The following is a 26,499-nucleotide window of genomic DNA, read 5'->3' as shown; positions in this document are numbered from 1 at the left end:
AAGTCACAGGGTGTGCACTTTGCACTCCGTCTTTCTCCTGCCCTTTAATTCCCTCCCAACATCATTTGTCATTGGTCTGACTGCGTTCTGTTGTTTTCCGTTATGTTCCGTTACGGTTTTTAGATACCTTTGTTCTTGCCTTGCTGATACAGCATTTCTGTACTTTGCATGACCGGTTCTATTTGCTAGAATTGTGATCAAAACATTGCAGACAGCAAAGATCACAGCTTTTCTCTGGGTTATTACTTTGAAGATAAGAAGATGGAAGAACAGGTTGGGTTGCAGTGCTGTCATCAGCAAAATTTAAAATGCTTTGTGTCACATTATGCATTACCTTCTGTTTATTTATTTATTTATTTATTTATTTTAAACGTTGACCTTGTAAGCACGCAGTTAGAGACGGCATCCCATCTGTTTTCATGCACACAACATTCTCAAGCAGCTGATGAACACCTGACAAATTCAGTGCACATACTGTCTCATTTACAAAGAGCATTTATATGAAATGAGCATTTATGTAAAAATGACCTTGAGTAATAATCTCAACAACCTTCTGATCCAACAAGTTCCCGCTGCCCTTCCCTAGTCGTTCTATGTTTTGTGTTAATATGAAATAAGCAGCTTGCTCTGTACCCATAACAGTGTCTTACCAGACCCAGCAGTCTTTAATGTTCCTTTGGAGGCAGAAAATCAGTTAAAACGAAATGCTATAGAATATTTTCTTTTTCCACTCGGCACTATGTCCTCCTTGTGACTTGATTGGCCGGGAACTAAAAAATCTCTTTACTTCAAGTGCTTGAACTTTTTTCAACTTTGGTATCTGTCTATTCCAGGCAGCATCACTTATCCTCCTTTAGCTTTATATATAAAATGCAGTAAAGCAAAGTAAAATCAAGTAAACTAAACACGATGCAGCAGCTTCTTCTATGACCTTCAGCAGTTTTATGTTCAGCTGGCTGATCTGTTATAAAACGTCCTTCAGACCTTTGTGTGGTGGGAAATCTTGAACCGTACAGTATGTGATGTGTCGTCTAGGCAGTTTTTTCTTTAGATTAGACTGGACTGAATTCAAGGGCTAAATCTAGTGTTATAACAAAGCACTTCTGATTGGTCAGAAGGTTTTGGTTAGATTTATATAACTTTATCTCTTACAGTAGTGTATGCTTCATGGCCGATAACAGGTTTATAATAATGAAATTCTGATTGTGATTTAACAAAGACAAATATGGTTCTACATATTGTGAAGCTTTGTGTAAGAAAATATTTATTTATTTATTTATTTATTTATTTATTTCCTCCATAGCACTTTCACATACTTTGTTTTTTTTAATGGTAACATGACAAACTGCATACAGAAAGCAAAAAGAGAGGCTGATGCATATCTACACCATTGTAAGAGATTACAGGAAGTAAATGTAATTCTCACAGATCCACGACATTTAGTTTTACTAGCAGTAAAGTTAGAAAATCAATTACAATGCAAGTAATGACTAATCTCTAGAAATGTCCAGATTAGTTCAAGAGTCTCTGCTTCTGTGTTTTTTAAATGAATCCAAACTTAAATTCATCCATCTGTGAAAGGTTTATGGCTATATCAAAGGGTTTATTGTCTTTTCAACAACCAATGGTGGTAAGACACAAAGCCTGGAGTGACCTCTGACCTGAGGCTCTGAATACTGTGGATGCTTTGAGCAGTAATGATGCCTTTGTTATTCCACTCTGCATGTCCATTAATTACAGGAGCTCTTTTTCCCTCTACCACACACACTCACACACATACACTCACACACACACTCTCACACACACACACACACACACACACACACACACACACACACACACACACAGGGCTGAATTGAACTAAGAATGAAAAGCATTTCTTTTGGCCTCCAGAAGACATTGGCATAGAAAGATGCTTTGGAATTTTCTTTGGTATTCTTTGCTCCCAAACAATTCCTGCATTGAGAGAGGTTAGTGGAGAACAGCCAGAGAATCCCTACAATACAGCTGTAATGAGAATGCATTGGCAATCTGAAATTTCATTCAGGATGCAGTAGGCAGTGTGGTGAGTTAAAACCTGAGTGAGTACAAAGAAGAATCTGTGTAGACACTCGATACCTGGCAAACATAAGCACACAGAGATCTCCGTATGCCTTTTTTTTTTTTGTGTAAACAAATGGCTCTGACTTACAGGTCTAAATTTTAATAATATACAAATGGAAACAGGAAATATGTTTGTACATGCAAACTACTCTGAGTTTGACCAAGCCTATTGACAGTAGACTTTCACTGAATAAGAATGATTGAAAGAGCTAGCAGGAAAATTATATCATAGCTGTATGCTGCACTTTATTTTGCTCAGTTTTAATTCCACATGCCCACGTTACTGATGCTCACCTGCTCACCTGCCAGTTAATCTGACTAGTAATGCTGATGTGTGTAGTGCAGCAGGTGCTTCTCTGTAATTACACAAGTTGTGTATTTTGTGGGTTAAGTTTTATTATTTGTTTTATTTTTCGTAATGTTAGTAACGAGTAAGTTTTTCTTTTCTGCTTGTTGAATGAAAGAAGTAAAAATGCTGGTGACTTCTAGGCCACTTGCTTGATAACTGTGAATAAAAATGAGTAGCTCAGACATGTAATCTCCTTGTCCTGGACTCAGGATACTGATCTGGAGCAGTAAGTGAAAAGGTTGAAGAATCATTAGAAATCTGTTCGAACTGTCAAAAGGAAAACCTTAGTTCACTCTTCTTTTGACAGGTTAATTAAAGTCTTAAATAATCAGAGGAATAATTTCCATATAAATAAGGTTACATAACAATTAACTGAAGACTCATGGTTCCATATGCAATTTCCACTTTCTAAAAAAAAGAAAAGTGCTGTGCATCATTAAGCTGTCATCTTCCAGCACATTTCTAAAACAGCACCAGCATTATTCACAACAAGCTGAGTCCCTGATCCTCCAGCTGTGGGAAGAAGCAATTTGAGCAGTGACTCATCAGCCAAGATTCTTCTCCTCTCCTGACAGCTATTGCTTATTATTCTCCTTGTTGATTCTAATTTGACCGAAATGCAAATGGTGGATGCGCAGTGCTGCCTTCTCTCCAGGTTATGTGTTATGACTCAGCATTTGAGAAAACTGTCAAAGTGAATTTGGCTTCAAAAGTCAATGCAGACATAAGATCTGTAGATGATGAATTGACCAACAGCAATTTATTTCACCAATCATCGTCCCCAACTCGAAAGCCTTTTACAGGGTTTCCGCGGGGTCATAAAAAGTCATAAATTTAACAATAAGAATTTAAGGCCATAAAAAGACATAAAAACGTCCGGATTTTCCATACAAGGTCATAAAAAACATTTAGCCACGTCTTAAATTGATATGCTCGTCTATTAATTTGTTCTTCAATCAAAATGCGCTCGCGGCGGCAACGGTATTTATTTGTTTCGCCTGTTGTAGTTCTGTATGAGGAATCTGGGTGGTATCACACTGGTATCACAGCGTTCCAGAACTACAAGGTCCATGCGGCAGCATACAGACTTGTCGGAAGGACTTTCACAGAAACCCACACGAACTCCAAACATACTGTATCATACTGAGTCACTGCTTAGTTTAATTGAAATCATCCTGGCTATCACAATGGGAAAATGTACCTTTAACTATCTGTTGGCTCGAAGACGGTGCGTTTAGTAGCTGGCTCAAGCCCGTCACTAACAATCGGTATCAAGCCTATTGCACTCTGTGTAAGAAGACGTTGGAGCTGTCTAGTTTAGGCATAAAAGCCTTGAAGTCGCATGCAAAGTCGGAAAAGCATATCGTTGCTGTAAAAGGCCTGCAGCGGGTGCAGGCGATCCGTCAGTTTTGTTCGGCTCCGTCACTAACGTTACCCGGTCCAAGTACAGCGCGGGATTCCGTTTCTGTCGCATCCAGTGCCACACACAGTGGTTTCGGATCAACCTTCACACTGAAAGCGGAGGTCCTGTGGGTGTTGAATACTATAATAATAGAATTACTCTTTAAATAATCAAACTTGTTACTTTCAATGAAGGTCAATAATAAAGACTTTTGAAAGGAATTTTAATGACTGAAGTTATTTATCGTACTTCGTGTAGGTCATAAATTCAAATCATAATGGTCATAAAAAGGTCTTAAAGTCTTAAATTTGACTGATTAAACCGCAGAAAGCTGCAGAAACCCTGTTTTAAGCATACCGTATGAACATATGTTCTCATTGTATACATGCTCGCCACCTGTTTATTGATGTGCACATATCATATTCTTCATGCTGCAGCCTTACTAGCAAGTATGAATTTTCTCATGATTTGATCTAGCTCTTGCCATAGATATCAGACATAAACCTAATCAGTTCAGTTTGTCATCAGATTCATTCTGTCAGAGAATGAAACGTTCTTCTGCCATCACATCTTCATCTTTTACGTAGTCCATACAGATGACAGAAGACATCATTTTAAAAGAGTGACTGGATGACTGGCGATATGGATGATCAAGTTCAGCACACATTTCATATCGTAAAAATGAAGCTGTAAATACAACTGTGCATTTTCATGCATAGCTTAGGTTAAAATTTCAGAGGGAGGCAGAGCATCTTTCATCAGAATCGGAAAGAACTTTAGCTAGAACTTTACTTCTGGATCAGAAACATGCAAAAAGCAAACACACTGCCTTTCAGGGAAATGTTCAGAACTATTAGAGTAGAAAACTGACCATGTTAAAGATTTTCAGTTAATTATACATTAATTATACACCAAATTAATTCTGACTTTTGGATGTGTAAAGAACAGTTTGTGCTCCTTGTATAAACGGTATAAACGTGGCTGCTGACAGTCTCACAGGGTTTGTCTCGGAGCATGATGAATCGAACTGCAGCTAAAGAACAACATGTGGCAGAAACCCATTGAACAATTCAGCGACTTTAATGGTGGGTCTTTTATCAATCGCTGTCAATATCTAGGGTAGGCTTATAGCCCACATTGTCACTAATTAGGCTATAGCTCATGTAGTTGGCTAATTGCTAGACACTTGCATCTCTGTTGTGTAGCCTCCCATCCTGTTTATTGAATTTTTCTCTTTTGATTCTTATACATTAGTCTTATCTGTTCTGGTGTCCTGTTGTGTCCTGTTTAAAAAAGACTGTGTTTCAATTCTTGGAACTTGTAAGGCTACCTTTCAGAAATGTGCAGTTTCAGTAGCAATGATTTCTGTTCCCAAGCACAGCTTTACTTGAAGTGCTGACAGTCTCGCAAGAGTCTGACACCTTTATTTATTTATTTATTTATTTATTTATTTTTTATAGAAACGGAATAAATTTTCAGGTTACAGGGTGAAAAGAATGCAGAAAGACACTGTTAAATGAATATCTCTCAAATCTATTTTTAACTCTAAATTTTTAAAGTTTAGGACAAGACAAGAAATATGTATGTCCTAGGGCTGGGCGATATGGCTGAAAACGGTATCACGATATCAGTGTTTCATATCGGTCGATATCGATAATTATTGATATTTTTATGACCCATTTAAAATAAGGACCAGGAGAAAAATATATTACATTTAAACATTTTTATTTTAATCTTAACCTTCCTCTGATCATAATCCCCTTAGTTATTAAGACAGAAATGTCAACAACCAGGAAAACTCAAATAATTAAAATGTAAACATAAGTCTAAAGTCACAATGAACACTTAACAATTATCTATTAACATTTAAGGTGCAAAATGACAGAAAATGTAAGAAATGCTTAATAAAGTGTAGTAAAATAGTGCAAAGTGTTAAATATAAACATAGAGAAACCTGAGAATTTAGTGCAAGTTTAGTGCTAGTTTAGTGGAAGTTCACTAGCTGTTCACCTTCTGGTGAATAAAGTGTTTTAAAATATGTGCTATGTTTTGTAAACATAAAAAAAACTGAGGTAGACTGAGATACAAGTCTACCTCAATATAGAATATAAAATACAAACCCGATACAGTACAGTAACATTGTTTGAAATATAAATCCTGCAGAAATATGAAAAAGTAGCTGACTTTTCCTCTTTTATTTACAATTTCCTCGCTCGCTGCGGCACTCATTTTCTGCTTATCAGTTGCCGGTTACTAAAGAGGAATCCAGCAGACCAGCACGAGACATCGATATGGTGCAACCAAACTTGATACTGATACATGATTGGCTGTTAGCGTGTTACTCCCTACGTTGCTAGGTTACCAGAGAGTGAGCGCCTTTGTTAATGCAACTAAACTTGCTTCGCAATCTCTGCTTTCTTCCGACGGAGATTAAAAACTATTGAATGTTTTATCGAACACATTTTTTATTGATATTGATCATGTGTCTATCGCGATACATATAGTTATCGTTTTATCGCCCAGCCCTAGTATTTCCTACATGCAGGATATAAGCAGCACAGCAGCACACGTCCTGTTTAGATTCTTTAAGTTTGTTTTAGAAGCTTGTTTCTCAGACAATCCACAACATTTAATGTAGCTATATAAACTATAAGCTGTAAGTATGATGTGTCTTTCATTATTAGCTGTAAAAATGTACATTTTGGTTAATGGACGAGGTTTGAGAGGAACATTTTTTGGATGTGCTGTTAGATGAAGATAATCTATATCAGAGTTGCTTGGTCATTGTGTTAATAAGGCTTGGCTGTGAATGTTCAGGGAAGACAGAATATTAGAACGAAACATCATTAGCTTACACTTATCTTTAATCAGATTCAGCTTATTGCTGTTTATGGTCATGAGAGCATGTTACTCATTCAAGTCATATGTTCTATTTTACATTGATGTCAACATTAACAAGGTTAACCGTGTTTATTGTTTACTGTGCAGGAATTTTCCAAACCCTTGAGTGAAACTGTTGACAGAATTGGGCCACATAACATCTGACAGCAGCAAATTATAACACCGTGCGCTAAATCCTTTCTTTTCTACTTTTGCATTTAACACCAACGTATTCTCTTAGTATCCTTTACACATCTAACATGGTTTAATGTAAAATGTTTAAAAACCCGAATCTCGCCTTATTGCCAGTAGGCTTTCATTTTCTAACACACAGACTCAGTCATGTGCCTTTTACAATACGGATAAAAAGTACCAAAAAAGCTACAGTGAGACTGTTTTAATACACAAACAGAAATCTTCTTTTGCCCCTCATTCTCTCCCTCAGGGTACAGCTTAGTAAGAGTATGGATTGTGTCTCATAAAAAAGTCATTAAAGTTAGAGGATATTAATTATTCATTACACACTTGGGCAATGATAAACTGGCCATGTCCTCTATTGATTTTTAAAGATTCATTCCAAGTTCTCAAATTAACGTATTTTTCAGCATTGTACGTGATATAGAGGTGAGTCACTCAGACACAGTGTATGACATTACAGTATGTGTCATATTTTACACAATTTTTTGTTCTTGACAGTAGATATTTCTGTGTTGCAGACTTTTCTCAGTAGTCTGGGTTAGTATGTGTCCTAAAGGACTACTCTTTATTCCCTACTATTTTTATTTTAGAACTGTAACCATTTTTCATTATCAGAGCCATAACTCTGTTTTGACCATTAGCAGATTACAGACTCTTGTTATTATTGTTACTACCGTAATTTCCAGACTATTGAGTGCACCTGAATATAAGCCTCACCCACTGAATTTAAAAAAAAAATTATTATTTTGAACTTAAATAAGCCGCACATGTCTATAAGCCGCAGGTGTTTACAGGTACATTGAAACAAATTAAAGGAAGGGTCTTCGATTTTTGAGAAATGCTTCAGAAAACTGAGTCGGAACGACAAACTAAGAATCAAAACAAAAATCAAAACAAACGTGTAGCCAATGAGCAGAAAGGGGCGGGTCTTGTCAATATGTGGCATGTGTGACATTAGCAGAAAGCGGTTTTAACATTGACATGGAGGATAAAAACAAAGAAAGAAAGCGAAGAAAAGCTAAACGCTGGTACTAGCAAAACGCGGTTGTAGCTTCCTCTCTACATTACTAAGATAGAAAAGAGGTGTTATTTGTGTAGTAACAGCGTTTAGCTCAGGAGTTATTGACTCAGGAAACTCGAATCTGTGAATATGCGCCAACTTCCCGCTCCTTCAGTTCCCTCCAGCGCTGGAAAGCTGATCCTATATTAACACGGGTCCTACTTCTTGCCTTATTGTAAGCCTTTTTTTGCTTTCTTTCTTTGTTTTTATCCTCCATGTCAATGTTAAAACCGCTTTCTGCTAATGTCACACATGCGCACTGAACACTCTCTCCGCCCATATCGACAAGACCCGCCCCTTACTGCTCATTGGCCTACCTTTAACTTTACACAGGCTTTAATGAAACACGGCTTGTCACAAAAATAAATAGGCTTTATTGAAACACGGCTTGTAACAAAAAAAAATTAGCAATAAACAGTAGCCTACCAAGAAAGTCATTGGTCACTATCTTCCTCCTCCTGTGCACTGAAACCACTGAAGTCATCTCCTTCGGAATTAACCCATTCGGCAATTTCATTGGTCTTATGAAAGCTTCATGTCGCCAAAAAACTGAGCACGTCACAGAATGTGTTTTTTTTTGAAAGAAAAAAAATTGAAATATTTCGGGAAAAATCCATATATTAGCCGTGTCATTGTTTAAGCCGCAAGGTTCAAAGCGTGGGAAAAAAGTTGTGACTTATAGTCCGGAAAATACGGTAATAATAAAGATTCAATGCAGATTAGCTTCTGCATCTAGAAAGCTGACCACAGAAAGACCAATATGTCGCTAAAGTGGGACTGGTCCGTGACATTGCTTACCAACCGATGTCCAAAAACTAGTAAAAGTTACATGTGGTTACATAAAATCTGAATTATTGGGACACACAATTTTCCAACTCATTTATACTGATTTAAATGATTTCATTCTCTAACAAGAACAAATGTTCTGTATGATGGTTTCATGATGGAGTCACAACCTGATTGTTCAGGGGATTAAATGATTGGAATCATTCACGCTTTTCTAAAGAGCTGAATTTCTTTAAACAGTTGGAAACAATTTGCTTTCGAAAAAAGGTATGCTTATAACAAATTTTATAACCTGCTAAAGTCTGAGGAAGAAAAAAGCAACTTAAATAGGAAAAAAGAGCACTGCGTCCCAGCAAGATGGCTATTTAGAACTATTGTTCACGGTTTCAATAACACTTTTTATATGAGTATCAAAAAAAAACTTCTAAAAACTACAATCCCTACTGCTTTCTTTACTCGTTTATATTCAACAGTTGGGGAAAAAAGATCTTGGCAGATATGTGAGTTTTTATTTATTTATTTATCCTTATATAGTCTCATTTGTACTAAAACATCTCTTACAGCTAGTGTGCAGTGTTTAAATTGCTGTGCACTGTTTACTAAATGCTTTGTGGTTTTTAGAAAGTACTTTTGTGCTCTATAGGCTAACCGTATTCATTTATTGCCCTTTTCACATTGGCACAGGCTCCTCTGTGTTGTTTGATCCGATGCTGGCACTCAACACTACCTCATGTCACCAGCTGCCCTGTCTGCCATGAAAAGGGTCCAAGCATTTGCTCTGTACTCCTGCTAGCTGCACATCCCCTAGACTTCCCTTTCAAAAGCTTTATTGATGTGATGCTGATGGCCGCTTCACTCATCTCTAATGCTGCGCCCGTCTTGGCTTCTCACACTCCTCACTCTCACAGTCTGTCGTGCCAAGATAATGTCCAAGCCCTCAAATGCTGGATTCCTGTGGCTTTTAATTTTAGTTCTTGTATTTAGATTTTGACCCTTTTGACACTTCGACATAAATTTCAGTGCCACACTTTTATTTTTCTACTGGGTTTTTTTTCTGAGTTTTTTTTCTTCAGTATTTTACAAGTGTAATTTTGCTTTTTATTGTTGTCACTTCAAGTGACTGTTTTTTTTACTCCTCTTGGGTTAGATTTCCTAAGTAATAAAATTACTGTGGTTTCTAACTGATTATAGTGCTCATGTGTCAACTCTACTATAGATATTAAACGGATTTCTTTCTTTCTTTTTTCTTTCTTTTTATATACAGTAATACCTCAAGATCCAAGTTTAATTCGTTCCGTGACCTTGCTCGTATCTCAAATTGCTCCGTATCTCAAAGCAATTTTCCCCATTTAAATGAATTGAAATCCCATTAATCCGTTCCAGCTTGCAAAATTCCACTCCAGTTGTTTTGTTCATGTGTTTTGAATATGAAAAATATACAGTACCTGTATTTATAAATGACATATATTGTATAAAAACATACAGTAATAAAAGAGAATGTTAAAAAAATAAACTGGTTTTATTTTACGGAAGATGCGCACGGAGGTTGAGGGAGGAGTAAACAGGTGGAGGAGTTAGGAGGAATTACAATTTCACTTTCGTTCACTTACTCGCTACTGTACACTCTTAATGCTACTTTACACTTAAATGGAACTTAACTAAACTTCACTAAAATTAACAAACTTATCCGGAATTCTCTTAACTTAACTGAACTTAATTGCTACAATTTCTGTTTTCTTTACATTCATTTGGCTTAATTTTCTTCATTGCTTTTCTATTCACTTGTTTTTGCCTTTTTTGTCACTCTTTCCTCACTAACATCTGCCGGTCATTTTAATAAAAACCTGTCCGGTCGGCATATCAGATGCGGTGTAGTCGCACAAGTTCAAATTTTTTAACGGATCCAACGCTTAAAACGGATCCGAAAATTACGGATCCGCAGATGGTCAGCACCTCACGCAGCACCTTTGCGACTCTCCATAGGAAATGAATGACTTCCTGTTTATCGACCGTCGTTTGTCGTGTGCAGTGTAAAGGCGGCTTTAACCGAGTGAGACGCGGGAAGCTGAGGCGGGGGAAACAGAGCACACGTGGTTGTCGGGGATCTTTGTTTCTGCGGAGGCGGCGGCTCGGACGCTCATATCTCAAAAATCTGCTCGTATCGCAAGGCAAAAAATTGGTCGAATCACAGCTCATATCTCAAAAAATTCATATGTTAAAGCACTTGTATCTCGAGGCATCACTGTATATTTTAAAAGAATATATATATATATATATAAATGTATATATATATATATATATATATATATATATATATATATATATATATATATATATATATATATATATATATGTATGTGTGTATGTGTGTATATATATGTATATACGTATATGTGTGTATGTGTGTATATATATGTATATACGTATATATGTGTATGTGTATATATATATGTATATACGTATATATATATATATATACATATACGTATATACATATATATACACACATACACATATATATATATATATATATATATATAATATATATATGTATATATATGTGTGTGTATATATATATATGTGTGTGTGTGTGTGTGTGTGTGTGTATATATACATGTATACACGTATATATATATTATATATATATATATATATATGTATGTGTGTGTGTGTGTGTGTGTGTGTGTGTGTGTGTGTGTATGTATGTATGTATGTATATGTGTATATATATAATGTATATGTAAATATATGTAAATGTATATATACATGACTATAACTGCGATTATAATTCACGGATCAACACAAAATAGCCCATATTAAAGTGAGCTGAAACTACTGAGTTTACATGGAATGGTGCCAAAAAAAGTGAGATGGCAGTGAGATGGCAGTTTTGCAGTTAAACAGTGGAAAAGGCCAGACGATTATTTTCTGATCTATCCAGTTTTGCTGATTTCCTGCACTGTTCTCTGACAAGCAGGATCAAGTTAATGTGGTATTCTGCTGTCTTATTCCAGCCTCAGGAGTCAGTGTGCTGTGCCTTTGTGAGATGCTTTTCTGCTCAACACGATTGCAAAGAGTGGGTATTTGCGTCACTCTAGGCGTCTAATCTAGCTATTCTCCTCTGACCTCTTATCAAGATATTTCACCCCACTGAATTGTCTCTCGGTTTTTAACACCAGTCTGTGTAAATTCTAGCTACTGTTGTGGGTGAAAATCCCCAGAGATGAGCAGTTTCTGAAATACTCAAAACCAGACCATCTGGCACCAGCTTGCATGTCAGTCAAAGGCACTGAGATCACATTTCTCTTCATTCTGATGTGTGATGTGAATATTAACCAAAGCGTTTGACCTGCGTCTTCATTATTTCATGCATTATGCTGCTGTCACATAATTGTATGACCTGCGTACAGGTTATGAACAAGGGTACAGATGTTCTTATTAAACATTTTTTTTTGTATAACAAAACTCATTGGATGCTGCAGCAGAAAAGAAATAACAAATAAAATAACGACAGAGTTGGTCAGGTTTTATATAATCCTGCACAGAGACTCTATAGACCTGTGTATTTGTGCAATATAGTGCAAGTTATATTATGCGACAGAGGAACAAAACAAAATAGCACAAAATTTAGACAATATACATACTGTGTCTAATTGTGCAAATTCAATATAATTATAGCTGATCCGAAAAATAAACACCATCAAGAAGTGAGGGGAAAGAGGAGATTTGTCCCTGAAGTGAATCCTTAATCTTCAGGAGTTCTACATACAGCATTGCTGAAATATCTAATTATCTAAATCTCCAATTCTCAAGGTCTTAGCTGCTTTACTGCCTCTGTTTGCTGAGTTTTATACTAGGCTCTTTAACTAATCTTACAATGGCATGTCTTGAAAAATCTTCTCATTGTGAGGTCAAATTAAGGACATATGACTCATGAATAGCTGGGAACATGAAGTCCTTTCTACTTAGTGAAAGGGCTGAGTCTCTTGTAAGAAACATTGTCTATGCTGTACTCTGGTAATTATGGAAAACAGAAGAGAGTTTTCTCTCTCGTATATCATTTTTGCTTGAAAACCGGTCAGTGATGTCAGCTCTTTGTAATAAAGGTTTTTCTGTACTGGTACAGCTTTGATTGCAAGGAGGCTTTAAGATTTCGTTAGCTTCTCCCACAGAGCTGCTTTTCTCTGCTCTCTCTTTTGTGTGCTTAATCCCTGTTCAGAATAAAAAAAAACAACTCTGACAGCGTAGCATACTGATGGCAGTATACTTAAAAGTAAAAGGAACTGCATTACAAGAGAATTGCATTACACAACTCGCTATTCTTATGATAAACGATTTCCTTCTCTCTTTGTAAAGAAGCTTTATTACACTGATATATTAGTTGCTTTTACACTTTCCAGAGCGAGAAAGACAAGCATAAGCTGGTACTTTTTGCTTTGTCAGGAAGGTTCAATTGGTCTTCCTTTTTATTTTTCAGGACACCTTTGAAAGGCTAATGTTGCCATACTATTTCTCCTGACCTTCTTCCATCCCTGTCTCATGCCACAGCCAATAAAACAAACAGTTTTAACTGATACCTCATACCACAGAGCACAGAGTAATAATAGCTGTAATTCTGATCACAGGTTATTTAATGCACTCACTTTAACATTCAGGTTATTCAAAGGGACTCCTTCATATGCAGATGCAAACAGTAATAATTGTATTTGTTTTTTTGTATTATATAAAACAGTTTGCATTTTATGGTTTCTTGGAACCTTACATGTTGTGATTTAATTATTTTTTTTTTTTTTTATGTATTTAATTATCGACCTTATTAATTTAAAAAAAAGAGAAGTAAGAGTGGCTGGTAAAGTTTGGCTGTTTATAGCCAATATAAAGCAGTAACAGAAAATAACCTTTTTAATGGGTGCTCTATAACATTAAATGTAACTATAAACCGTTTGAAAGATGGGTTGTGATAGCTCAGTGGCTAAGGTGTCTGTTTACAGATCGGAAGGTCGTGAGCTCAATCCCCAGGTCCACCAAGCTGCCACTGCTGAGCCCCTGAGCAAGGCCCTTAACTGCTCAGTTGAATAAAATGAGATAAACATGTATGTCACTCTGGATAAGGGCATGTGCACAATGTCGTAAATGCAAAAGCACTAATTGCTGTTCGACGAATGGCAAATTTTTATGATATAGGAAGAAACACTTGGGACATGTTACAATCAATTTTGTGGTGGTAACAGTTACTTCAAGAAAACCTTTGGTAGTCATGAGAACCTCCATCTTCAGAGTGCTTTAACCGTCATGTTGTCGCGGGGTCAAAAAGATATTTTGACTCGGTCATTTTGGTCATTTTGACTCGGCCACATTTAGTGGGGCAATAGGTCACACTTTTGCCCTTTTCAGCGCAATGAACATACATACAGACACAAAAATGCACACGTAAAATGTCCACTAACACACGCACCCAAAACACACACTCACACCCCACACATACACACACACACACACACACACACAAACACACACACAAATTGGGCATTGCATTTCATTAGGCCCCCAGAAAAGAAAAAAAAGCCAAACATTTATAAATATTTCACACTTTTGATATGCCTTCGCCTAGCAGAGGGCAAAATATGATCTACCGAAATGATGCTACACACACACGCACGCACACACACAAACAAACACTGTTCAAAGCATTGGGCATTGCAATTCAGTTGGCCTCCAGACAAAAAAAAAAGCTACACATTTGTAAACATTTCACACACACACACACACACAAGCACTGGGCATAGCAATTCATTAGGCCTCAAGAAAAAACAAAAGCTACTCATTTGTAAATATTTCACACTTGTTAGATGCATTTGTCCAGCTGGGGGAAAAATCTGATCTACCAACAACTTTATACACACACACACACACACACACACACACAAGCATTGGGCATTGCAATTCATTGGCCCTCTAAAAAATAAAAACAATCATTTGTAAATATTTCACACTTGTTATATGCATTTGTCCAGCTGGGGACAATATCTTCTCTTCTCTTCTTCTTCTACCAACAATCTTTACACTTACACACACACACACACACACATTGTGTTTTCATATTCAAATCATATTTGTTTCCTCTCGCTTATTTATGAATTTAGTTGCATCAGTAAGCTTTGGCCTGGAGATATGCTGAGTAATGTTTGACATTTATCAGTCAGTGGTTATACAAAATAATATTTAATAATTTCTGCTTATTTTACTCAAAACATGGCAAAATTTCATAAGGGTTATCATTCATAAATTAAGTATAATAAAACAAAACATAAGGAGGTAAACAAAGTTTTATTCACATGAAATTATGGCATGTTTTTGAGTGTGTGTGTGTAGCCTGTTGTTGGTTGATCAGATGACGTCAGGTTGGCAAAATACATATTACAAGTGTAAAATAGATATTACACACAGAATGGTGCTAATTGTAGAATTATTGATTTATAAGCATTCAAGTCAATTTGGCCTGGAAAAAAACAGGTTTTATTATTTGCTGAATTAAAAATGGTCAAAATGGTTTCAAAACAATCTCCTGCCCTTCATATATTCCAGCCTGTAATCGTGCATCAACTTTTGTGCATCTGTAGTTTTTTTTTTTACTAAAAAATGAGGCATTTTTGTATATAAATAAGGTTTATTATACCAAATATATATAATTTTTTTTTTTTTTTTTTTTTTTTTTTTTTTGCAAAATATATTTTAATATGTTGGAAACAAGTTAGACTAAAAAGGTTAAAAAAAAAAAAAAAAAAAGTTATCTCTCACTCATTTTCTACCGCTTATCCAAACTACCTCGTGTCACGGGGAGCCTGTGCCTACCTCAGGCTTCATCGGGCAAAAAAAAAAAAAAAAAAAGGCTATCATATATAGTTAATTTTTTATAAGCAGTCAAAACAGACAAGGTCAAGTTGACTCAGCGCTCCTAATTTGTATAGGAGGACAACACAAGGGTTAAAATCACCTTTGTCCATTTTTCTACCACACAGTCTGCTTTTACACTACAAGTATCATCCATTAGTGTCAGAGGTTGCAAATCCAGGCATTCAGGCACAAGACATTCACTCCTAATATTAACTGAAATGTCAAACATCTCACGTTACCCCCAAGGAGCATAAATTAGCTCATAGTTTAGTTACAGCCAGCTGCAGAAAAGAGTTGAAGATATCCAGGGCAATCAGTACAGCACTGTAAAAAAAGAATCTAAGTTATTTGTGTTTGCGAGGAAAGCAAAGATTAAATCAAACTACAGTATGGCTGAACATTTGACTAATTCCAAGCTTGAAATGATATAATTAGATTTGCTTATATTCAGGGTATTTTTGCTTGCTAGTGGAGTTTTTAAGTCTCATGGTGACGTGGATAGACAGTGTTTGATCATTGCCTAATTCACCGTTTATTTTTCAAAAGAACGTTTTATCTTCTATTACAATTAATACCTTTATTTTGTTTACCTGCTCAGGTTCCTTACCACAGTGGTTCATATCTGTTTTGTGTCTGGCTTCCCAAAAGTGGACTCCCCTAAAAACATTCTACAGCAGTTTTTAAACAGTTTTTTTGTTTGTTTTTTTTTTAATTGCAGTGGACTGTGCTGAAAGCCCTTTGTCTGTGTTGTTAACTTCTGCTGCCAGCGCTAGCATATTTATAAATGTATTATTTGACCGTAATCAAATTGTAATTGCTGACCAGAGCTATAAGAAACAATTTTTTTTGGTACTGCACACTCTGAAACTAGTTAGGTTTTAAAAAAAATATATATTATGGAAAAAACTCTCTCTAAATTGAGGAGATCTTGATACTTTTTTTTCCAGTGTTTTTTTTTTTCTTTCAGTTTTTCAAAGGTCAAGTATTGTGTTTAGTAAATTTACATACGAATGCCTTTTGACTTGTTTGGGTGTTTCCAGAAAAGGCATGGCCCGTTGCCTGTTGGCTGCTGTTGGGAATGAATTTATGATTGAAGGACATCTCAGATATCCTTATTGCTGAGGCTTAAGCACATGAGATCAGATTGCTAAGGGAGAGGAAGGGACAGCGAAGGAGAATTCCTCATGGTCTCATGTCCATTGATTTAGTGTCAAATATCACGACAGCAGGGACAGATTCGGTAACACAATGACTGAATGGGGAGACTGATGTCTACTCTCACCAGAGCATGAACAACATTTCTTCATATGTCTGGCAGGTTAGATCATAGTATCTCACGAATAGATTTCCTTGGAAACTTCACAGTCAACACCAACAACTGATAGCATGATGGGAAATGTAAAATATTTGCAGTTAAATCACCAGCAGCATCTCAAGCATACATGGCTAGGTCATTTCTGCCAACATCTCGTATAGCTTGCGTTTCTATCTATTGATCAAAAGAATAATGGTGTGAAACAGACAGGCTAGGTGATTCACTGCATAGTGTTGAATCATCCCCGACACGGGGGCGTGAAGTACTCTTCCTTGTAAAAATGCTGAATTGTAGCTATCTTTAGTAGTGGATGTACTTTTGCTGTTTTGAACAAATAATTAGAGCCCTTGGTCAACCTATTAGTCTAGATACTTTTTTTTTTGTTTGGGTCTGTTTGGACATTTTTATAAGCAAAATTGTCCAAACACTCGGAAAAGTGAGCCAATACAAAGCTGATAAATAAACCTAAATAGTGCCCAGCTCCATGGTCAATGTTTTAATCCTAAACAGAGGTCGTTCCCTGTATGGATTTGCATGTCCGTGTGGCTTTCCGCCAGGCTCTACGGTTTCCTCCCAACTCCTAAAAATAATTTGGAGGATAATGAAGATGGATGGATGGATGGATGGATGGACAGTACTGAATCATTAGTATTAGCATTCTTTTTGTGGATTCTTCAGCATCAACAGTCAGGACACACTGCATTTCCACAATGCTGTTTTTTCCATGTATCCTTTCTGCACTCAGGTTTAGGCTTGCAGTCATTCCAACCGTCTATTTTTAAAATGAATAGACACAATGATGCTGTGTTTTTGAACAATTTGTGTTGTGCATTCAATGCAACACACATACGTGGTTTAAAATGTTTCAGAGAATAACATGAGAAAATATCTGATGGAATTTCTGAGCCAATACGTTGTTTCATTACTAATATTCAATATCAGGCCAGTACAGTCCTATTGGGGTTGATTTTTTTTTTTTTTAAATATTTTTGAACTATGCTGAACTTGGTTTTGGTCCAAAGACTTGTCCTGAAGAAAAAGGAGGTGAACAGACCAAGGTTCAGAATAAATACTGCATGTGAAATGGCCCTAATTCATATTCATGTCTAGCAGCAGCTAAGAAGGCACTTAGGGCCGTAGCAGGACTGATTACACATTCACTAAGCATTACAAATGGTCCGGAAGGTTATTTTTTTTTTTTTAAGTGAGGTAGTTACTTCTCTGGTCTGACAGTTTTTGTTGGAAAGGTTTTGACCAGTCAGAGTAAATAAAGTCCTCGGAGAATAAACAAATGTAAATATTCTTCTTTCAAATACAGTTGGCATATACAGTATAAGTGTGGGAGAGAGTAGAAGTGGGTGTACTGTCATACACTGCGTGTGTGTGTGTGTGTGTGTGTGTGTCTGTGTGTGTCCTTTTACACTAGCTCAAGGCTTATGCACTGCTATTTGAAATCCGAACCCATGCACTACCGACTTGTCACATAGATATGATGCAGTCCTCAGGGCAGCAGCCTATTTCCTGTGCTATCCCTCTATAATTTACCCAATGAATATGTGATACTCACTGTGTTAGGGTCAGTGCTGTTTGGAAGGCGAGACCAAACACTTCTGCTGATGAGAGCAGGAGTGAAATAGAGAGGATGTCTTGGCTTTGTGCTCTAGCTATCAGAATGCACTTGTCCCTCGGGATCTCACTAGGGAGCCCTTTTTTGTAGAGATTTTCTTTAGTAAAGGGACACAAATTCACAGTGAAGCTCAGGCTTCCATCACTGGAATTTTCTCTTTGTATTTAATTTGGATTTTCTGAATCACTCTGTATCTAAAAATTAATAAGTGACCAGAGTGCTTAGTAGTATTTAACAATTCATTTTAGAATATCAAATGTTGATTTATTGGCATTGGATGATTCTTTAACAGCTCTGAAAGTAGTTCAAGCTGCAAGGCAAATAACAGGTTTATATTAATACACTTGTTCTAATGCATTATGGATTCAATAATAACAGCTCAGTCACTTGAACCCTTCAAATAACTGGGATTAAAACGTTTAGTAGCTTCGTAGTTTCTCAGTAAGATTTCAAGCCATAGAAATTCTAGAGAAAAAACAGATGGACTGTTTCTAACTGCTATAAAGTGAGAAATACAAGGAGTAGCTTGTTTAACGGTCATTTCGCAAAAGGAATTATTGCAAGTATTATTGGATAAAAAGGTTAAATTCTATGTTGTCACGAAATGACTGCCTTCACAGGAACAAAATTTCAGACCCAAATGCAGGGATAGAAAAACAAACTGGGAGATTTATTGAAAATGACAGAACTACAAACAAGCGGAAACCGTCGAAGCCGTCCATGACATATGACTTTTTATATGCTTTTTTATAAAAAGCGCAGGTTTTGTTGTTTTTAAACATAGCTTCATGACTACAATTGCTTTATTTGATTACTTATAAGCTGTTGTTTTTGATTTAAGGAAACATTTAATTGTTAGTTAATTACTGTGATAAAAGGAGAATAAAATATTCAGGACATTCTGTGTTAGAAAAATAATTTCTAAGGGTGGTAAGAGTTACACTGCATCACATCAGGCTGTGTGACCACAACTCTGTGTCACATAGGGGCTTTTTAAACCTGGTCACTTCATGCATTTTTTGTGATTGGATAGCTATCCGATCGTAAAAACAACAGTTCTAAATGTCCTCCGAAACGTTTTCGAGGCGGATATATATCCGTTTTTTTTTTCAAACCACTTCACGAGGTGGTCTGGGACGCATTTCAGATGAAACTGGACAGGTGTAAATGAACGTGGTTGTTCAAGCCACATACGTCAGCGCTATACTCGTCCCAAACGGAAGTACGTCACGCGCAGGTCACTCACAAGGCATGCATCTCGCCAGAAACAAACAGTAAATGTTTTGTTTTTGTCTTCTTTTTGATTGCATTCTGAAAACCGCACACACCAAAGCGTGTTCCATTACAATTACCCTGGAAATGAGAAAGGTCGGATTGATATCTGATTCGCAAAGACGCATTTATGTGGCCTAATGTAAATGGAACAGTTTTAACAAATCAGATAGCTGTAGGATCAGAGAAAACACATGAAGTGACCAGGTGTAAAAAGGCCCTTACATGTTTTGCACTGCAACCTTTTATTAAATTAATCTTATTAAAGATTTCATTGTACATGTAAGGGCATCATTCATGATACAACATGGTAAATTAGTCCTACTTGTACCATGATTCTCTGTTAGTGTACTGCTAAAGCTTTCTCTACATGACATCAGCTTGTGCTTTGTTTTGTTCCTGAACCCAGTTTGTTGTACAGAAATCTGACTTTAAATGTCAGATTTTGATCAGCTCAATTTTCCTACTTTTTAAAGGCGGCAAAAAGCTCTCCTGATGGGCTTATATTAATAATGGAATGGTTTGAGGCTTATTCATCATTTACTTGGGACTTGACTCTGCTAGCTGTTTTGCTCTTAATTAGAGTTGGGTTCATGCAAGGATGCGATGTTTCAGTGCAGCTATTTGTATTTAATGCGTGGATGCTACTGATTGGATTATTATGGTGTGTTATTTAGTCCATTAACCCGAGGAAGCAGCAAGGCAATGCGATCAAGTGATATTACAGAGGGTTGAAATATACAAAACCGTTTAACTTTACTGTCAGGCTGTGGAAGCTATGTTATGTTCTAGTTTTGTCTACATAATCATCATCTTATTAGTGTAGAGAGTGCGTAATTATAAATTCATAGTTTAATAATAAGTAATTAAAGTAAAGTATTAAAGCAGATGATGTAAACCTGAAAACAATTAGCACAATTTACCATAGTTTCACAGTGAAAACTGTTCCTCCTGTTCTTACAGTCACACAACTGGCTCTTGCTAATGATTGAGTTGCTGTAGACCTTTAAATCACCTTGTCTGGTCATTTAATTTTACAGATTTAAAAGCTCAACAACATGCCATGGTTTTTGTGGAAAGGACAGCATGACGAGTTTGTCCTTCAGAGCAGCGCATTGGTCAGCGTCACGCATGACACTCTGCTCAAGTGCTTTAAACACGTCGACCACAAAATAACGTAACTAGCTCCTCATCACTTGCTTCTCTTATCCTTGACAAGAATGCCTGCATTGTCCTAAGAAATGGATATATTTTGCAGTCTGGTGGACACCTCTTATAGTACTTATAAACCTTATGTGCCGTTGTAAAGCTTTGGCTGGCATCAGTTCTCACATTCATCATTTTATTTATCTCTAAAACACCATTCCGCTTTCAGAAGTATATTACATTTTTTAAAGTCCTGCACGGCCAAAGCACACTCGCACCTCACTGACCAGCGGTAAAATAAATATCTTAGCATGGGAGGCATATATAGGGATAGAGGTTCATTTAATGGTTTGCATAAAAGAAAGTGCTACTACTCATACTACTACAATGACGGAAATGCAGTTGTACAGTTAATTTATATTTTATTATAGCCTCAGTTACTAAGGGTATCTTTCTTTTTTAGAAAATTCGCTATTTGGCTTTATCCTGTGCCCTGTGTCATTACTCGATCCACGTCCACTCTGTCATTACCCAGTGTGTCAGTTTTGTTATCCAATCTACCGATTTCCACTGAATATCCACCATTTTTATGCTTTTTGAAACTACACCACAAGTTTTGACCCCAGTCTGCACTGCTAATCCAGTATTATCTTAATATGTGGCCCCATTTACTCCACTTGACACATAAACCCAGTGGCCCCACTTAATTCGCTGCAACCCGTAAACCCAGTGGTCACACTTCCTTCACTGCAACCCGTAAACCCAGTGGTCACACTTCCTTCACTGCAACCCGTAAACCCAGTGGTCACACTTCCTTCGCTGCAACCCGTAAACCCAGTGGTCACACTTCCTTCGCTGCAACCCGTAAACCCAGTGGTCACACTTCCTTCGCTGCAACCCGTAAACCCAGTGGTCACACTTCCTTCGCTGCAACCCGTAAACCCAGTGGTCACACTTCCTTCGCTGCAACCCGTAAACCCAGTGGTCACACTTCCTTCACTGCAACCCGTAAACCCAGTGGTCACACTTCCTTCACTGCAACCCGTAAACCCAGTGGTCACACTTCCTTCACTGCAACCCGTAAACCCAGTGGTCACACTTCCTTCACTGCAACCCGTAAACCCAGTGGTCACACTTCCTTCACTGCAACCCGTAAACCCAGTGGTCACACTTCCTTCACTGCAACCCGTAAACCCAGTGGTCACACTTCCTTCGCTGCAACCTGTAAACCCAGTGGTCACACTTCCTTCACTGCAACCCGTAAACCCAGTGGTCACACTTCCTTCACTGCAACCCATAAACCCAGTGGCCCTGTTTCCTCCACTTGACACATAAACCCAGTGGCCCCACTTCCTTCACTACAACCGATAAGCCCAGTGTCCACAACTCTTCTACTGTGATTAATAAACCCCTTAGCAACACCACCTTTACTGCAACTGACACCATGTTGCCTTTACTTGCAGACACAGAGGAAACTCCTTCACCGGGGCAAGGCCAATAAGAAAACACACAGTTGATAATGCTTTTAAAAAAATAGAACTGTGATGCAACCGTTTAATGATGTCCTCATTAAAGTTAAGCCCTTAATAATACGATCCCAACATTTGCCCTGTATGTGCTATTTGGAATCTGTGCACCTGTTTCCTAAAATAGAAAGGATCTTTACACTGATGGACAACGAGCTAAGCTCATATACTGTCTGTGTATTATGTGAGAGGAACATTCCTAATACAGAATGAATGTTTAATTAGAGGTCTTTTTGTGACCTCCAGCCTACACAGAGATGTGCTGGCTGATGATCTGCAGTCGCTCCAGAGCCTGTCTGTTCTGCTTTTGTGGTGCCACTCCAGTGAGACCGAAGGCTACAAACTGCATTGTTTGTACATTGGTTCCAGCTTTACCCCGATCCTGGAGCACATACACCCTGATGCTAATACCACTTATCCATCTACACTGAGAACTATTTAAAATGAGCATGTAATTAGGCAGGGCAAATCTTAAAATCAATGCAAAGCAGTGGTACTTCAAGACCTTGAATGAGAACAGTGACTCATCACCGCATCGCACAGCATTATCATCATTTTCCCAAACAGTGCACCCCACTGTGTTTTATTGCTTGCCTATTGTATAACATGCCTATTCTCTGATCATTTGTCCTTCCTCAGTCATGGGAATTATACTCACCTCCTCTTTAACAGCACCCGGTGTGCTTTTGTTTTCTGAAACTAATTAAGAATAAGCAATGCTTTAACGGAGGCAACACTTTTTTGTGCTAATTGTTTCATGGCAGAACTCAAAGTTTCTTGGGAAAAGCAGCCAAAGCACTTTGTCGAAGAACATTCAGATTTAGGTGAATTGTCAGTTTAATCACACTGTGTAAAATTGTTTCTTGCTAAAGTGGTCAGCAGGTACTATTACTATTATACATGCTTTATATGTGCCTGATTCAAACTCTGAGCTGATACATTTGTCATAATTGTAACCTTCTCTGGTACAAGGTACCATATTACTCTAATTAATGTCTGCTTTTGTCATCATGATTTCTGTGGGCTTTAGTTGAAGCTTGTGGAGCACAGAATTCGGGGCACTCCAGTTAGACCCATGACATTTTTACATTCCTTCAGGTGTAAGAGTTGAATATGGAAATCTTTACAAAGCAGTTGTTCTGTGACCATATTATTTAAGGTGGCACAACTTGCTCTGTTTCTGTCATTCTTTTTCGGCCAGAGGCGCTGACTATTGCTTCTGCTTTTCTTCACTGGCTTTAGATCGCTGCACTGTTCTTCTAAGCATTTGCTTATTTAGAAAGCAAGCGTTTGCTTGTGAGCATAACCTTTTTTCTGTCAAAGTCAAAGCAAGTTATTGTGTTTTATAAATAGCAGGTCATAATATAATGCCCTCAAGCAGACTGCCTGTTTCAGATGTGGATTAATGAAATGGCTAAAATACTCATCTGACATTATCAGTGTTCAGCCTAGAATGAAGAATGTGGTTGTTGTAATGGGTTTTTATTTTTTTTTATGAAGATGCTTTTATTTAATGTAATGCTTATATCCCAGATGAAGAGCAGCTGCTTTGCATTGTGTTGGATGGCCAATTTGTCACATGTCTGTAGGGAATTAGAGAGTTTCAGTTACAATTCAGTTACCATTTGACTCTCAGTACATTCTGTCGACATGTACATGCATTACTTGAAGTATTTCATGGTGGGTTTTGGATCATTGCCCTGTTGTAGATGCCAGCCTCTTGTCAGCTTCTGTTTCTTGACTGTGTCACATTTGCTTTTAAATTTGCTGACATTTACTGGAATCCATTCTTCCATCAACCCTTCCAGTGTTTAATATGCCACTGGCCGCCACCCAACCACCAAAGTAAAATGGATCCACATGTATTCCTAACAGTTGGAAAAGTGTTCTTAATTAAATACTGCTCCTTTTTTTCTCCAAAAATAACTTTGGAGAAATCGTGTTTAATTTTTTTTTTCCTCTGTCTATAGCGCTTGTTTCCTAAATGCTTCTGGCTTAACTAGATGTTGTTTTGCTTACATTATAAATTGACATGGACGTGTAGAATTTACATGGAATTACAATTATAACCAGCTTAATAATCACTGATTCAGATTGAGTTTTTGGAATTGATCCCAAGAGGGTCAAGGTAAAATGTCTTCAACAGCTACATTATGCCTATGTTTTATGGGTAATTTTGGCATACAAATTAATAACAAGAAAGATTAGACTTGCTGGAGGGGAAGTCATCTGATTAATGCAGTTGTCATGGTGTTACTTCTTTTCACTTTAAAAAGGAACAAAGCCAAGTGTGCCTAAACATATACATGAAACTGTAGCTTAGAGTTGCACAGTGACATTTCAATAGTACAAGATTAGTAATACGGTCTAGCATAGATAGGAAATGCTAGATCTATGAAACATCCACAAGGCACATGGAAGTGGGTAGAATCTGTACTAATTAGTGTAATAGTAAGCGCCAAGCAAGGTCTGTCTCTCCAGTTACCAATTACCGAATCATGGACAATATAGCAAATAATATAGCAGTGAAAATAAAAGCAAATTCTGTCATTCATTTTAAAATGTAAGGACAAAAGTGTTCTTCATGTGTTCTTGAAGGTTTTATTGGAATCTGCAGATCTAATGTAGTTCCTGTTCTGTTCCAACATTTCAACTGTAGTCAATCACTGACCTTAATGATAGGAATTCAGCACGTGTCCAGACAAACGACTGCATATAGTGCTCTGAGAAAATATTGTGGACTATATATAGGAAGTCAGTGAAGTCAGAGGAAGAACACCATCACATGTACTTATATTAATTTACTTCCGTCTTTTGGATCATCTGCAATGCCTCAATAATATACACTTGTAGCAGAGAGTTAAGCCATGAGACGATGAGAACATTTGTTCTGTCAAGCATGGTTTGAATTTCCCAGTATTATAAAGCATGCAAGATTAGACAAGCTGGCTATTGATTGTTAGCCCATGGATTGTGACAAACCTTGATAATGATAACAATTGAGGCAAACCAGGCTTGATGATGATGTGATGGATTGAGGGATTTTCTAGAATTACACACATGTCTGAAACAGTGAATTGGTCCTTCAACCAGACTGAGATGTCTGTAAAGCCAACTGGGGCATTTTCCATTGAGTAAGAATATGTGAGGCTAATTAAAGCAATAAGTTGGACAACAAACAGTTGCAATTCCATTAACAGTTCTCTTTTATTAAGAACAATAAAAATAACAGCCAAAATTTCATGCCTTATATAATGCATTAAGCAAAGTTCTAAAGCTTCTACTTGGTTAAAGCCTGTGCCTGATAAGGAATAGGGCTACTGTACTTTTAGAAGAGATGGTTTCTTTTTTTATTTAATTCTTTTTTTTTTTTTTTTGAGTGCTGTAATGTAAGTCCTGAACTGTGTGTAATTGGATACTGGTTCATTCTTCAAAGCCTTTGCATCTGTGAGAAATGATGGACTTGGATGTCTGCTTTTCCAACATAATACTAATTGCTGTTCACCATAATATGATACAGTTCTTCAGATGCCTTTGAACGTGTGATTCAAATGTTTCAAAGAACGTTTTTTTTATGTGTTTGATTTCTTTTCTTTGCCCTGTTTACCTATATTATGCTGGGCAGTAACTCACTATAAAACAACAAGGTTGTGCTTTATGAAGGCTCTATTAGATAAGCTTAAATTGTAGGTGAATATTTTGTATGTATAATAATAATAATAATATTAATAATAATAATATTGGAATTCATCAATCAAATGCACAATATCCTGTGCCCACTTGTATGCAGTAAAGCATAATTACAAACTTAAATACAGACACACTCACAATTATCCATATATTATATCTAGACAGGACTTCTAGTGGTTCTTGAAAAAAGGACACAGACATTTTTCTAGTACAGGGGAGAAATGTGAATTTTTTTTTTTTTTTTTTTAACA

The 26,499-nt window shown here is 37.0% G+C and overlaps 2 protein-coding genes across 2 annotated transcripts in view; both read left to right on the top strand.

Moving 5' to 3' along the window:
• arhgap32b (Rho GTPase activating protein 32b) overlaps window positions 1-26,499 on the top strand; it is a 103,197-nt gene that overhangs the window by 8,675 nt on the left and 68,023 nt on the right. The window lies entirely within an intron of this gene.
• Window positions 20,973-22,360, top strand: LOC132860402 (balbiani ring protein 2-like). Its single transcript, XM_060891590.1, has 2 exons — window positions 20,973-21,004; window positions 21,763-22,360. Exons 1-2 carry the CDS (start codon window positions 20,973-20,975, stop codon window positions 22,358-22,360), a joined length of 630 nt encoding a protein of 209 aa, XP_060747573.1.

Source organism: Tachysurus vachellii, chromosome 17 (assembly GCF_030014155.1).
Source record: "Tachysurus vachellii isolate PV-2020 chromosome 17, HZAU_Pvac_v1, whole genome shotgun sequence".
In the NCBI taxonomy this organism is placed as follows: domain Eukaryota; kingdom Metazoa; phylum Chordata; class Actinopteri; order Siluriformes; family Bagridae; genus Tachysurus; species Tachysurus vachellii.
This window is presented reverse-complemented; position numbering and strand designations above follow the sequence as displayed.